Source organism: Penicillium citrinum, assembly GCF_028827155.1.
Source record: "Penicillium citrinum strain IBT 23319 chromosome Unknown utg000004l:1.0-2404223.0:1.0-2405248.0, whole genome shotgun sequence".
In the NCBI taxonomy this organism is placed as follows: domain Eukaryota; kingdom Fungi; phylum Ascomycota; class Eurotiomycetes; order Eurotiales; family Aspergillaceae; genus Penicillium; species Penicillium citrinum.
Genome location: NW_026622689.1, coordinates 568,755 through 584,443, shown reverse-complemented (window position 1 = coordinate 584,443; position 15,689 = coordinate 568,755). Strand labels below are relative to the sequence as shown.

Here is a 15,689-nt window from a genome sequence, read left to right as displayed (position 1 = left end):
ATATACAGTCAATCAGAGACATATTAGATATATTTATATATTGATAGTAGGTAGTAGTAGATAGTAGGCAGTTAAGGATAAAAGTGGTATCGTGTATCTTATGAGAGCGTGAGAAAGCATCAAAAGTTGAAAGACAATGAATGCTACTAGTTTGCAGTGCGGAGATCGGAGATCGGCAGTCCCGTATCCTATCACTTTATACAGTACTATATGAAATATAGATGCACACAATAGAAATGCACCGCAATACATGTTATATAGGGCTATATAACATGTATTGCGGTGCATAAACTGGAGTTTATACCTACTGTGGAAACCACCAATGGTAAAGAATATTGAGGATTCCCGTTAGAAGGGCTAGCTCTTGGGCAGATTGAGGAAGGCAAGATACTATACAATCTCGATGCCCATAATATAAATAGAGACCAAGACAGATCTTCCGGTCTTTATATTATTTCCCATATTTGTTCTGGTTTAGATTATGAAAATCTGTAATATATTCCGTGATTGGAATATATCACGGCCAAAATAATGGAGACACAAACTTTTGACTCCAATATTTCGGTTTCTATCCACTTGGTTAGGTACTCTGCATTGTGGCAAAATTAGATGGCAGAGAATTTGAACAATTTGACTACGTGTAGTTGTCTATATTTGAAAGAAGAATGATACAATCAATGAAAAGAATGGCTCTTCAACAACACTCGTCTACTGCACCGGTTCCGAGCAATGAGTGCCATAGACGAAGACAAGCAGGCTGTCCGCACGTTCCATCGCTAATTTTCCTATTTGGAACGAATTCTTTAATTTATTTGGCTTTTATCATCCAATTTTCTTGCATTTTTAACTTCTCCTGGTTCAGAATGGCACCATTCAGGGGTTTTCGTCTCAGTTATGAAACATCTCCCTTCTCCACTTCAATAAAAAGCGCCGATCACCTACGAGTACCGCAGGATTAGTCTTGAAATGACGGGAGGCCGTTGTTTCCAAACGTGAAGCTCATTGAGTACTCTGTAGAGTAGTTATAAAAAGATTCGTCCGTTTTTGAACTTCTGAAATATACATCCTTCCATTAACCCTAATCTCAGAGTGAGATCTACTTGTCACTCGTACCTAGTATCTGCTTCCTTTGTCCTCGTTCTTCAAGATATTCATACACAATGGCATTGATCACTTCAATCCTCGCTTTATCGACCGCGGCATCAGCCTTCGTTCACCCTGGAGCACTTCACACAACACAAGACTTTGAGCGCATCAACACTCATGTCGCCGATGCCAACGAGCCATGGAATTCTACCTGGACATTGTTGACAAACAGCCCTTACGCTCAATCATCCTACCAGCCCAGCCCACAGGAGACCGTGTATCGCGGCGCTAATGGCGTTGATCCCGAAAATTATCAAAATCTATACCGTGATGCCGCGGCCGCTTACCAACTCGCGTTACGTTGGAAAATCTCCAACGACACCACCTTCGCCGATGCAGCCGTGAATATCCTTAACTCTTGGGCAGTAACCTTGACCGGCATAAGCGGAACAAGTGATAAGTTCCTGGCCTCTGGTCTATATGGCTACCAGATGGCGAATGCGGCTGAACTCATGTCTGACTATGCCGGTTGGAACAGTGAGAATAAAACAGCGACCGGAACTATGTTAACGAACGTATTTGCCTCCATGAACACGCTTTTCTTGGGAAATCACAATGGCCAGGACTATTATCATTACTATGCCAATTGGGATCAGTGCAATCTTGCCTCGCTCATCGCGATTGGTATCTTTACCGACAATCAAACCATGTACGATAATGCCATCGACTATGTGCGTACAGGGCCCTCGAATGGCGCCTTACCAGTCTTTGCTATCGCCAACTATACAGAGTCGGAAACCGGAAAGCTTTTGACGCAGGGTCAGGAAGCTGGCCGGGACCAGGGCCATTCTACACTGGATGCTGTTCTGTTTGGGATTATTGCACAGCAGGCATATAACCAGGGCGATGACCTCTTTGCAGAATACAGCAATGAGATTCTGAATGCGTAAGTGAAGGCTTTCTCTTGATTTGAATAAACCGTATTAAGTGAAGTTAACCGGGTCACAGGGCTGAGTACATTGGAAAATATAATGTCGGTCACGATGTTCCTTATACTGCCTATAACAGCTATCAGGGGAATCAGACGGTCATTTCAAACAATTCCCGCGGAACTGTGCGTCCTGGGTTCGAACTATTGTCGGCTCATTATGGACAGCTGAAGGGCCTTGACTCGACTTGGACCGACGCTTATCGGGACTGGGTGAATGATAACTCTACTGGAGGCGTGGAGGGTGGTGGTGGTAACTATGGCAGTACGTCCGGTGGATTCGATGGTCTTGGATTCGGTACTTTGTTGTATCGCATTTCGTAAACCATGGTGGCATTTGCAAGACAACTGTCACGCGGCCATGTATTATATTCAACAGACATCCTCCGTAAAAATGACACTACATCATCCGATGTCTGCTTTTTCAATTCGACAAAACTTCGAACCATCGTAAATCATGATTTTCATTAAAGTGGAATGGTATCTTAAATGCACTGCAGAACAAGGTCGATGATGGAAAAGAACGAATCCCGGTCTGCGCCTGTCTTCCCAAGACCAAGGCCGACTACCAAAAGTCGCTTTTCAGCAGGAGATTTGGTTGCAATTGCAGTGGCAATTTGACGAGCAATAAGTTGGCCAATTGTATCCTGACCAGGAGCATGACCGCCCAGAAGTGATGTCGCTGTCAGCCCGCTGAGGGGCAACAGGCTGTCATCAGCACCCTCCGGGACGATGTGCATGCCATCGGTACCCGGATTTTGATTTTCAAGAGGAACATGTAGCTTTTCCGAGTCAGCAAATCCCTTCAATTCAGATTCGGACAACACAAACCCAGTGTGCAAGCCGGCCTTGCTGTGAGATGGTCACCATGATCTTATCGCTGAAGTTCATGACCATAACATCCGTTTTGACGCCATCTACCAGACCTGCGGTTTGTTTCGTGGCCGCAGGAAACGGCAAATCTAAATTCAGCGATTGCTGGAAAGCATCGTCCAAGGTTGCCATATTTGATGTTGTTGCAGTTTCCCGTCTTTCAATGGCGCCGCGCTTGTTGATATCTCCGGGCGGTCAAACCGTCCCCACAATAAAAGACTGGCAGAATGTCACCGCTTCTGTCATGTCCGACATTTTTTCCTTCGGACGACTCGAGGACGACTCGACGACAAGACAATTCAAGCCTCTTGATTTTTCGCCGTCAATCGAGTGGCGGGATCTATCAAGATGCCTAAATTCGTTCCTCGTCAGCGGAAGCAGAAGCACCGGCGCCAGGAATCCGCTGCGCCGGTCGACACCAATGCAACGGAGCTAGCACCAGTGTCCAAAGATGAAAAAGAGGCTCGGAGACAAAAGCTTCGCGAGGAACTTCGAGAGCAGAATACCAATGTCTCATCGAAGAAGCAAAAACGTTTAGATAAGTATATTGTGTGTGAACCAGGTCCCACTGTTTGCAGAACCGATGTTAACCTTCTACGCAGGAAAACAAACTTAAGAAAGAAGAGAACATCGAACTTCTCAAGAAACTCGCCGAAGCGAAAACCGATAATACTGGCCTGCAAAGCTTCAGAGACCTCGGCAAGCGGAAAAGACAAGGTGATGAGGGTATTACCGAGCCTGTCGTCACAGTACAACCCCGGACTACCTCCACTCCAGATATTTCGGGATATGACACGGACGATTCTGATCGCGATCTGAAAGCATCTGACCCTACCACTGACCCCGAGCCGGCTCCGAAACCCGAAGCACCCGTTGGAAGTGGATTGAAGCGTCCCCTTGAGCTTGGTCCCGATGGCTTTCCAATCTTGAAAAAGCGCAAACGGACCGCAAAACCGGCTCCGGCTCCGGCTCGCGTGGAAGAGCCTTCTTGGGAGGGTTTTGGATCGGGCGAGGAGGACTCCGCTGGAGAGGTTGAAGATGAAGATGAGGAAGACTCGAATGATTCTGACGATGAGTCGGAGGGTGAAGACGATGATGAGGACTCAGATGATGCATCGTCTGAAGATTCTTCCGAAGACTCTTCCGAAGACTCAGATGGAGATTCCGACGAGGAAACTGAGGAGGTTCCCCGCAAAATCAAGCCTAGACAATCAGCTTTCAAATCTTGGGCCACACAGCAAATCAACGAAGCTGTAGGCTTTAAGCCAGAAGACCCAACGATCAATGATTATGCGCAGCAGCAGGCGTTTGCTCCCCCCTAGAAAAGAAGCAAAAAATACTGTGTACGAGGAAGAGCCTTTGCCTGAGAAACTCAAGGTCACCAAAGGTGATCCCTATCGCAAAGCTTTTAGCGTTCCTGTCGACCGCTCTGAGGAGATTCAAAACGCGCGCCTGGGTCTTCCTGTTGTTGGCGAGGAACAAAAAATCATGGAAGCGATTCACAATAATTCAACGATTGTCATTTGGGGTGCTACCGGTAGTGGTAAGACCACTCAGCTGCCTCAATTCCTATTCGAGTCTGGATACGGCAATCCAAATAGCCCTAATCCGGGCCTCATTGGTGTTACTCAACCGCGCCGAGTAGCAGCAGTGAGTATGGCGAACCGTGTGGCTCAGGAACTTGGCCAGTACTCCGATCAGGTTTCCTACCAGATTCGATTTGAAACAACAGTGTCCAAAAAGACTGCCATCAAGTTCATGACTGATGGTATTCTTCTTCGCGAGATTGCAGAGGACTTTGCTCTCCGCAAGTACTCTGTCATCATCATTGATGAAGCTCACGAGCGGAGCGTCAACACCGATATTCTCATCGGAATGGTCAGTCGTATTGTGGACCTGCGCAAATCACTGATGGCCGAGGATCCGACAGTTACGCCGCTGAAGATCGTCATCATGTCTGCCACCCTGCGCATCTCCGATTTCACACAAAACGCAGCCCTCTTCCGACAAGGGCCACCTCCATTGGTCCAGGCAGAGGGTCGTCAGTACCCTGTCACCGTCCATTTTGCTCGTCGTACACACCGTGACTATGTCGAAGAAGCTTTCCGCAAGGTATCGCGAGGACACCGCAAACTACCACCTGGTGGAATGCTTGTTTTCCTGACTGGGCAGAATGAGATTCGCCAACTCTCAAAACGCCTGAAACAGGCATTCAAGCCTACACAAAAAGCTGATGCAACTCAAGCTAAGGTGCAGATCACAGCAAATGACGCCCCTCTGGAGGCAGAGGACCTGGAATTGGGTGGCACAGAAATGGATAATGCTGGAGGGGATGACGAAAGCGATCTTGAGATTACCGGTTTAGACGAACCGGAGGAAGAAGACGAAGGCTTTGACTTGGGTGAAGACGCTATGGATTCATCTACACGTGTCCACGTGCTACCTCTGTATTCACAACTGCCCACAAAGGAGCAAATGAAGGTCTTCGAGGCACCACCAGACGACTCACGTCTCATCATTCTGGCTACGAACGTCGCCGAGACTTCCTTGACTATCCCCGGAATCAAGTATGTCTTTGACTGCGGCCGTTCAAAGGAAAAGCAGTACGATCTCTTCACCGGTGTTCAGAGCTTCCAGATTGGATGGATCAGCAAGGCCAGTGCAAACCAGAGAGCTGGTCGAGCCGGTCGTACTGGACCAGGTCACTGCTATCGCATGTATTCATCTGCCGTTTTCGAAAATGATTTCGAGGAGTACACAGATCCAGAGATCCTTCGTACGCCTATTGAAGGAGTCGTTCTTCAGATGAAGAGCATGGGCCTACACAATGTGATCAACTTCCCATTCCCCACGCCTCCAAGTCGCCAAGGTCTCGCCAAAGCAGAGAAGCTACTAAAAAACCTCGGCGCCCTTTCTGCCAGCGGCCAAGTGACACAAATTGGCCGACGTCTGTCTACTTACCCTCTCTCACCTCGTTTCGGTAAAATGCTGTATATCGGACATCAACACGGCTGCATGCCTTACGTGATTGCACTAGTCGCAGCACTGGCTGTTGGCGATCTCTTCGTCGCCGAGAACGAAGTGAATCCAATTGATAACCAGCCCACGAAGAAATCCAATGACGACAGCGACAGTGACAGCGATAGTGACGGTGATCAGAAGGTATACACCAATGCAGACCGACTCGAAGACACAGAGCGAGAGCAGAAATCCAAAAACTACGCCCGAGTTCACCGTCTCTTAAGCAAACACGACGACACCTCCGACGCTCTCAAATATCTCTCCGCAATCTGCGCGTACGCCTACGCTTCAGACGGCGAAGCCTTCAGCGAACAAATGTTCCTCCGCGCCAAAGCCTTCAAAGAGGCGTCTCAACTCCGCCGCCAATTAACCGACATCGTTCGCTCCAATAATCCAGGCTTAATCGGCTCCTACGAGGCAAAACTCCCCGAACCCTCCTCAAAACAAATCAAAGCCCTCAAGCAAATTGTCACAGCCGGTTTTATCGATAACGTCGCTATCCGCGCCGACATGGCGCCTGTTCCACCGGAGAATCCGCGTGCCCCCCCGTCGCGCCATTGACGTCCCCTATCTCACTCTCTTCCGTTCTCGAGATGGCCCACCTGCAGAGGATATCTCGGAGCGAGCAGTCTTCATCCATCCCACCTCGACCCTGGCGAAACTCACCCCGAAGGAAATGCCCCAGTACATCATTTTCTCGCATCTGCAGCAGTCATCCGCATCACTGGTCTCGGATCAACTTCCCAAGATCAGAATGTTCCCGCTCGTTGTCCCAAGTGGACCTCAACTCGCAGCTATTGCGCATGAAACGCCGTTACTCGAGTACGGGAAGCCAATTGGCAAGACGGAGATCTTGGATGGGATCCCTGTACGACGATCTGCTTGGGTTGTGCCTTCGTTGGTTGGTGATGCAGGTGGTACGGGCTGGCCTTTACCTGCTAAGAAGGTTATTCAGAAGAAGGACCCGAGAGAAGGATGGGTTATTGAAAAGTTTGTGGCGTGATTGAGAGCATATAATGTATTTATCTTGGTGTCTTGTTTATGTCATTGTATAGATGAGGTTATGATATCCAACCACGGTTCAGTATAGGTTCCTGGGAGCCGAAACTAGTATCAGTACTGTACTAGGCGAAACTTTCTACCTGAAAGCAAGCTAACTACCGCATGTCACACTAGTATAGATGATTTTTGTAAGCTTTTGAAATGACACTCCACGACTTCCCACTCTTCCTCGTGAAAACAATACGAGCGTATATGGAAGCTTTCCAGGGTTGGCCCCTCCATGTGAATTTCGCGCGGATTTCAGCCGGAGCGAATTCAAAGCGTATATCAAATGATAGTGGTCACAGCAGGTACATGTATTTAGGTGGTACTGTAATTTCTGTGAAGGAGAATTTGGTTCAAGATAATTCCGTATGCCCGGGAGTGTCTATGATACTATTTTGATATTTAGACATGAACTAGATATCTCTCAAGACAGCTAGCTGGTATTACGACATTCAGCCGAATGACATCAAAAGCTTATCACTAGTTTATTGAAGAAGTGACCCAGTGTTGTACAGCCAATAGACCTGATGATATTGAGATACCCCACGAGATGAGCTCTGTCAATATGAAGTCGTGCTTAATTTTCAATCACCCTGATCGACGTTGTTCAAATGAACCGTGTATTACCAAGGTAGCTTTGGGAGTTTTGGAAGAGGTATGCCGGATTTTTCGCTGATATATGGTATTAAATTCGCTTATCTTCGGAGTCCGAATATTTCTTGGATGGTCAAAATACTGACACTAGACCGAAGAAGTGCAAGGTACCAATCACAATGAGAAAAACACCAATGTAAAAGAAAAGGGTGGAAAACGCTGGGAAAATACCTTGGAAAACCCTCTGGCATAATTCTTTCGTCTTCGTAGATAGTCTTCTGTACGATATATGCCAAACAGAAACTTTCCCATCAAAAGCAAAAGGGCCAAACCAGCTTTTATATCGATCGCCACGAAGATAAGACAGGTTGCGAGACTTAAGATCCCTGAACGACAGCATAGCCATATTTTCGAAACTCGTGCGAGGGCTGTGAAATCCCAGCTCCTTCTCCTTCGGAATCTTCGTTGGCATCGTTCCATCCTTGCAAGTAAAAACATGAATTTTCCACAGGGGATCATCGCGGTGGATTCCAGGACCCAAATTCACCCACCTTGTCATAACAAGGGCAGGCTTGGAGCCTACTTTGCGGAATTCGACCAAGGAGTCTGTATTGCATCTGGGGCAAGTATAGGGGAACGAGGGATTGGTTCCTTCATAGACAGCGTCGATTTCAGCGGCCTTGCTCTGGAGTGAGACATGCGGGCATATCTCAAAAAGATTCATAACATATGGTTTCCAGGCTACTTGGATCTTCGAATCCTGCCATATATCATAGGATATAATATCCTGCATTCGAATATGAATACCAAGTGGTTCAGGACAGACTTGGGCTTCTATTGAGAAGAGCAGTTTTACAGGCTGATAGACGGATAATGTTGTGCATGAGTTTTTAGATATCAACCAAGGATGTCGGTATTCCATTATTTGGGTAAAAGCAAGAGAATCAGTATTGATTCCAAATCGGGGACCATAGAGATATCTTCTCATAGCAAGTTTGACTTGAAGAAAGGAGAGCCGATTCTTGGAATGATCGAATGTAGAATGGGTTCTCATACTGACTGATGAACCTCCTATACACTCTGCATCCTCTTCATATCCGTGCCTAACACAGGGAAGTTGACTATATTTGGTATGGGCCATTCCACTGAGCCCAAAACTCTCCGAGCCATCGTATCGATGGAGAATATTGCAGATGTCGCATGCAAAAAACCCCGGAAGATCTTTTTCCAGTCTGGCGAAGATTGATAAATTGTCACGTCTCAAAGAAGGAAATTGATAATATGTCATGAAGAGAATATAGAGTCTATGATTACAGAGACAAAGACAGACACGATCGACGGGCGAGGGCAGATGATCATAGATTTGGGTTAACAACTCCAAGGGGAGGCTGGTCAGGCTATCCAGGCGATAGGGCTGAGGGCTGATTCCCTGTGGGAGAGCGAATTGGGACATGAAGAAGTTATTCAAAAAGGCCATGGTAGTTGTCAGAAAACAAGAGAGTGACAGTGGTAGTCAATAAGCAGTTATCTTGATTGACAAAGTGTGACGTGAAAACCTGCGTATGTATAGGCTCGGACGGTTCGACCATGGAACCCTAGGGTAATGAACCACTATCAACTAAACACCATGTGTATATCCGCATTGGGGTCAAACGATCTCCGAAGATAGTGAGATGAGTGAGGTTAGTCAAGTTGAGGGCATAAAGGACGGGTGCTTGCTATCTTATACGCTTGGGGTCGTTCCTTCCCCCAGAGTCGTTCCTTCCCCCAGAGTCGTTCCTTCCCCCAGAGTCGCTCTTTCCCTTTTATATTCGAAAGTCGAATCGAGGCGAAGCGAGGCCGCACACAAACGTAATATCTCATGGCTCTGAATTCCTTTGCTTTCCTCTCCCTGAGTCAATACACATCGTCACAATGCCAGGCCGAACCTATCACTGCCTGGTCTTGTCGGCCCTCTGGGTCATCCTTGTGGTAAGTGAGAATCACTTCAATTTCTGATTGGTACATATACACGGATCTGGGATGAAGATTCGACAACAAGCCCACCTTGCCAGGCGGCATGTATATCTTCGATCTTCGATCGAACAACGCTAGGAGAGCCAGATTAGCCTTCGAATTCATACGAAGGAGCTTCATTTTGCTTGAAAATGTGGCTCTGGCACTCGAAACATTGTGGGACTAGTGTCATTCCAGTCTTTGTTCAGCAATGACTGCGAAACTCGCCAGGCTTTCAGCCATATGTCAAGGCTAATCATCCGTCGGCTTGGCGATCTCATGTGGAAGATCTTCTCGGAATGCTCAAGCAGAAAGCAGATCATGCTCTATGTACAACAGTACAGCCTTCGAAGTCGGTCAAAACCATTTGCAAACAATATCCGGCGCCGTGTATATGTGTCAATTTTTGAACTATTCCAATATCCACTGGGAGATGAGTGTAAAGCGATGAAAAAGTCACTGATCTGATGGTGATGTAGTGTATCATTCCTGCCGCTTGCGCGCCGTCCCCGCTTACTTCGGCTTCTGCACACTATTTACTTGTGGGATCGTCCGCCCCAGCCGCAAGCGCAGCTTCTGCCTATGCGTCAGGCCGTTTGTCCAAGTCTAAGTCCGCCTCGGCCCCCTCTCCCGCCGCAGCCCCCGTCGCCTCGGCCCAGTCTGCTTCCGGCCTCGACTATGAGACTCTCCTAGGCCTTCCCTCGCCTGACGCTGATGGGGTATATCACTTGAAGTTAGAGGACTTGAAGAATATATACTACAAGCGACCGGTTTCAAGTAAGTAAAGCCCTTAGAGCCCATAAGCTTGGCAGAACGAGGTCTATATCGTCAGGACTCACTAATGACCTATTTCCTTGCATAGAGGATCGCGACACTCTTCAGATCTTGGTAGGTATCGGCAAGCTGTTCAGTATTGTCGGCGGCTTGTTCGTTTGGACTACTCAACGTCACTGGCTACCGAATTGGCTCTGGTTGCGACGGTTAGTCAAAGAGCGAGGGCCGGATTCTGCAGCCATTGGAACCCAAACTGACGGACCGGTAATGATGGAAGAAGGCTCGCAAACCAATCTTTCTCTGATGGGAAGTCAAACTCTCGCGCTGCAGTATCCTGAACGTGTGATTTTGTTGCCACGATCTCTCCTTGGCCTCCGGCGGCCGGCTTTGCAGCCTTATTTCTCTCCTTCACCAGTAGAGTGAACGATCTTATATATTGTTTATTTCTAATGCCTTGTGGTATTGAACAGATATTATAATTGATATTCATTTTGTCCCTCTTATATCACTAAGGTTTAATACATACAAATCCAAGTGGAGAAGGGAAGATCATATTCCAACCTAGACAAATGAAAGACAACCCCATTTCCTTCAGTGGGTCGCGGGATCCAAATAAGCTTGCGGGGCATGGGAATTTCGATATGAATACTTGGAAAATGATTCTAGTACCAAATGAGCTGATATTTCAGCCAGACTATCTTCAGCTGGTAGGCTGTGCGAATGGCATATGAAAATGTCAGTATGCAGTGGGACCAGTAGATGGCGGGAGTACAGTTGTCTTCGATTAGGAGAGAGATAAATACTTGATCTGTAGCTCGAGAGTACTAGTGAACCAGTCCAGGGTGTAAATATGATATCAATCCATTGATATGGATTTCGTAACATAGATCGACTACTATACTAGCACACTAGCCGTAGTGTCTAGCCTAGACTTCTTCTACTCGATTCCATACTGGTACATCAGTTCATGAACGAAAACACCAAATCATCTTGCTTGCTATTACATATACTTCAGGCTAATATCAACTCCAACCCCATTTTTCCAATCGATAGATAGCCAGTGAAGTTCACTCCAAGACGTGCTAATTGACTATCATTACCCAAGCCCAGCGAGACCAGCTGTAGAAAAAGACATCCAGGAAAAAAGAAAAGTAGATTCCCGGCTCGAATTAGTTGCATGAATGCCCAGAATTTCAAAATGTTCAACAGTAAAAAAAAAAAGAAGTGACAAAGAGGAATTGATCGAAAAGAAAGATAAAGGCAAGTTGTAGACCAGGTGAAACTGGCTGAGAAAAAAAAGGATTTAAAAAAAAAGGAAAAGTGAAAAAGGCAACGGCAATATAACCGCTTAGTATACTGGGTCAAACATTCAACGAAGACAATGTCCATGTCGAAAGAAGCAAAGAAAGGGGGAAATAGAGTAACCACACAAGTGAAAAGTAATAATAATGGAAAGAAAGAAGAGAAGCAAAACTCGTAGGTCACAGTGCAACTAATCTCGAATACAGAATCAAGTCTCCATGTTAGACCCGGGTATCGCGCATGGGCAACGAAAGCCTTCAGCAGATCAAAGGGAGAGGATGAAGGAAGGAGGGAAATGCAGCCACGGACTAGGACACCAACGCCAATCTCACAGCATGCGCACGAATATCCAAACAAAGAAATGATGGAGAACCAAAAAGGACAAGCATAGGCGAGTATCTGGAGTCAAAAGAAAATGAAAGGACGAAGAGAACCAGAACTATAATCGCAACGCACTAAATCGATCAAATATACAAAAACAAGGGTATATCGGAGAGGTTAAACACCTGAAGAGAACCGTCAAGACTTTTTGAATCATTCACAGGCCGTCTGTAGCGGTCTCAACACCATCCCCACCATAAGACATGTTGGGATCAAATCCAAAGCCAGTCGCATCTCCATCGGTGTTGAGGAATGTGTCAAAGTCAAAGCTCTCCAAGATATCGGGATTATCCAGAGCGCTGAAATCAAGACTGAAAGCAGAAGTCTGAACGAAATAAAGAAGAGTGCGTTAGATACCAATCCAATCGGACATGTGAGCTTCACACAGCTAGTACTTACATCAGTAATGGCAAGATCATTGAAGGGTTGCGTGTTTTGGTCCGGAGTAGGCTGGACCATAGTCTGGGGAGCCGGTGCTGAAGTAGGCTGGGGTTGCGCGTTGGCACCTGCATTGGCACCGTTCTTGTTGAAGGAATTAGGATGTTGAGGAGTGACAGGAGTAGATGGAGTCGGGGTCTGAGCTGTCTCGCCAGCCTCAGTAGATGAAGCATTGGCGGCGTTGTTGGCAGCGGCGTTGGCTCCCTTCTTGGGACGCTTGCGTGTGTTCTCCTTAGCTCCTTCTTTCTTACCCTTACCGGGCGCAGGTTTATTAGCCTGCTGAGGCGTGGGAGGAGCATTGCCAGCAGTCTGGGGAGATGGAGGCTGAGCACGTCCTGCGTTGGGGCCAGTAGGCGGTGCCTGAGGAGGCGGCATGGCTCCCCTTTCTTGGGGTGTACCAGCCTGAGGCTGAGAGGCGGGGGAGTGCTGGGGTGGCATGGGCTGACCGGGTTGCCACTGTCCACTGGGCATACGGTTGGCACCAGCGGGAATGGGTTGACCCATCTGAGGACCAGTGAATGCGGGGTTAGAACTGGGAGGACGCATGCCGGGACCACCAGAGAAGAATTGAGCAGCCATGTCGGGACCCATTTGGCCACTGTTCAAGTTCATGGAACCCGGAGATCCTCGGTTCTGGCCCAAATCGCCGGCACTGGGGGAACCAGGAAGACCACTTTGAGGCATCTTAGGAGTGCCTCGCTTCATCTGTTCACTGGGGTTGGGCGATGCACCTGTACGACTACCTTGTGGAGAGGTTCCGGGTGGAAGCTGTCCTGGACCGGGCATTGGTTGACCATCACGGGCCATGCTGTCCTGCTCTTGACGAGCCATCATCAAACGGCGCTTATTCTGCTGTTCAAGCAGCATGAGCTGCATCTGATAATCTTGGAGAGCATGGTTTCCAGGCTGGCCATTGGGAGTTTGCATACCGCCAGGTCGAACCTGAGCCATCTGACCGTTTTGATAGTATTCAGGACCCATCGGATACATTCCTCCATTGCCATCTGGCATTGTCACTAGTTCTGTCTGGTTCGGCATTACGCCGGGATTCATGATACCGCCGTTCGGGAGACCCTGGGAATTCGAAACTGAGCGCGTGTGATGAAGGGCCAAGTTTTGAGCATATACCTGCATAGATTTTTGTTGCGCAGCTTGTCCCTGCTGGAAGTGCTGGAACTGCGCCGGGTTCATGCCCCTGTTGATTCCGTTCTGCATCATCATTGCCTGAGCCTGCGGGTTAGGTTGACCCTGCATCCCCTGTCCTTGTCCACGTCCGTTCGGTGCCAACTGTTGACCGTTGACGGGGCCACCTTCCAGACGTGGACGCTTGGATGGGGATGGGGCATTATCAGCAGAAGCTGGTGATTGCGGCCGGTTGCCATTCATATCCATGTCGGGCTGGTCACGTTGCATCTGCATCATTTGCATCTGCTGGTTCTTCTGGAATTGCTGTGCCAATTGCTGTTGCGAGCTGTGGAGATTCTCTTTGATTAGTACATCTTTTCAATGCGATTCACCTCTCTTCTTCTAAAGTCTTAATTCCGACGTACAGTCCGCTGGTGTTTTGCAACACCGTCTTCTGCAAGTTCCCGGGAACCTGGTGCATGGGATTGCGACGCATGTTGAGAGGCATCTGGCCAGGCATCATCGGCTGTTGCCGCATGAGTTGATTTTGCTGCTGCTCGCGTATACGCATAAGGTTCTATTGAGCAAGTCAGTTCAATGTTAGAATATAAAGCGGTCGTTTGCCAACCGGTATCTGACGACGGACCTGATTATGTGTGAGATATTGGCGAACATCGTGGTTGTTTCCTCTCTTGCGCTGGGCCTGGAAGAACTCCCAGAAGAGGCTCCACCAGTCCAGAAGAAAAGCAGTTTGCATGCTTTCATTTGGGATGCTAGCGCGAGGCAAATCATCAGGGATTTTGATCTTCTCGCCATCCTTGCCGTCAGTCATCATCGGGTCACCATCGACACCGTTCATATCGTTTTGACGATTGCCCGGACTGGTTTTGGTTCCGGGATCCGTGTTGATCTTCATATTGTCCTCCCGTAGCAGAGCGCGTGCACATTCGTGGTAACCGCGTTTCAAAAAGTAGTCGTAGATATATGTGTTTAGGTTGTTGATACTCAACTCGGGGTTGCTGTTCATGTTTTGATCGTTACGAGGGGCCGCAGAGCCGTTGTTCATCATGGGAATACCGCCAACAGGGCCACCGACCCCGGGGTTCATCCCACCGGCATTCATCTGGTTCATTGTGGCGATCGGGGGGACTGGGGCCGCCCTTGCCTATGTACTGTCGAGTGCGAAATCAAATCGAAGGCGAAAGATCAGTTCCAAGCGCGCGTCCACCGACTGAGGCGATCAAGCCTAGCGCGGGGGTGGGACGTGCAACGCGTGGGAACGGGGGAGGGGGTTGGGGAACAAGGAGGGGGATTTTGGCAGCACGACGACTTGAAGCGGTGAGCGCTTCCAGTCTGATATTGAACGAGGAAAATTAAGACCGCGTCGACGGAACCCGCGGGGTGGAAGAGAGGTTGGCGCTAATCAGAGCAATTCGCAATCTTTGCGGTGGAGAGAATGCGATGAGGTGAAAGGCGGCGGATGGGGGCGACGTCTTTCTCCGAAAGCAGCACGCCACGCGGCGATAATAAGAATCGAATTGGGATTAAATGATTCGAAGGCGCAGGTGATGGATATTGGACGAAATCAACTGTAGAGAAGTTGTATAAGCGACGAAGATCCTAGGTGGTAGGATCGAGATGGCTCTAAGAGAGAGGAGGGATAAAGCGCGATCGATGATGATAAGAGGTAGGAGGCGGAAAAAGCGCACGGTAAAGTGGCTGGGAGGGGGGAGGGAAGAAGGCGGAACGGGGAAAAGAAGGGGAGAAAAAGGTGTTGGGGGTGGGGGGGGGTGAGGATGTACAGATATGAAGATGATTTGATATTGGAAATGGAGAAGTGGCACTCAAGGGAAGAATGAGAGAAAGAGAGAATTACCAGAGAAAGAGAAGTCGCAGGGGAAGTGGATCTCTCACGGTGGAAGGGGAGCGACACTGGAAGGAGCGGGTTTCGGCCAGGGAAGGCGCGGGTGAGTCGCTTGTTCGGATCGGATTAACTTGCCGGGACCAGCTGAACTCGGGCAGCGTACACTTGAGTATGCACTATATACTATATAGTGTATAGTAT

At 48.3% G+C, this 15,689-nt stretch overlaps 5 protein-coding genes across 5 annotated transcripts; 3 read left to right on the top strand and 2 right to left on the bottom strand.

Moving 5' to 3' along the window:
* Positions 1-1,160: 1,160 nt before the first annotated feature.
* Positions 1,161-2,398, top strand: N7469_005184 (uncharacterized protein; the record flags this gene model as incomplete). The annotated part of the gene is made up of 2 exons (XM_056644104.1): positions 1,161-2,032; positions 2,095-2,398. 2 exons carry the CDS (start codon positions 1,161-1,163, stop codon positions 2,396-2,398), a joined length of 1,176 nt encoding a protein of 391 aa, XP_056500918.1.
* A 161-nt stretch (positions 2,399-2,559) lies between these two features.
* N7469_005183 (uncharacterized protein) lies at positions 2,560-3,079 on the bottom strand (the record flags this gene model as incomplete). The annotated part of the gene is made up of 2 exons (XM_056644103.1): positions 2,560-2,856; positions 2,906-3,079. 2 exons carry the CDS (start codon positions 3,077-3,079, stop codon positions 2,560-2,562), a joined length of 471 nt encoding a protein of 156 aa, XP_056500917.1.
* A 216-nt stretch (positions 3,080-3,295) lies between these two features.
* On the top strand, positions 3,296-6,971 carry N7469_005182 (ATP-dependent RNA helicase ECM16; the record flags this gene model as incomplete). Its single annotated transcript, XM_056644102.1, has 4 exons — positions 3,296-3,496; positions 3,550-4,253; positions 4,360-6,506; positions 6,577-6,971. 4 exons carry the CDS (start codon positions 3,296-3,298, stop codon positions 6,969-6,971), a joined length of 3,447 nt encoding a protein of 1,148 aa, XP_056500916.1.
* A 2,552-nt stretch (positions 6,972-9,523) lies between these two features.
* Positions 9,524-10,801, top strand: N7469_005181 (uncharacterized protein; the record flags this gene model as incomplete). The annotated part of the gene is made up of 3 exons (XM_056644101.1): positions 9,524-9,580; positions 10,084-10,381; positions 10,467-10,801. The coding sequence occupies 3 exons, from the start codon at positions 9,524-9,526 to the stop codon at positions 10,799-10,801; spliced, it is 690 nt and encodes a 229-aa protein (XP_056500915.1).
* Positions 10,802-12,218: 1,417 nt separating this feature from the next.
* somA (putative cAMP-dependent protein kinase pathway protein (Som1)) lies at positions 12,219-14,756 on the bottom strand (the record flags this gene model as incomplete). Its single annotated transcript, XM_056644100.1, has 4 exons — positions 12,219-12,386; positions 12,461-13,970; positions 14,050-14,201; positions 14,271-14,756. The coding sequence occupies 4 exons, from the start codon at positions 14,754-14,756 to the stop codon at positions 12,219-12,221; spliced, it is 2,316 nt and encodes a 771-aa protein (XP_056500914.1).
* Between the last annotated feature and the right edge of the window lie 933 nt (positions 14,757-15,689).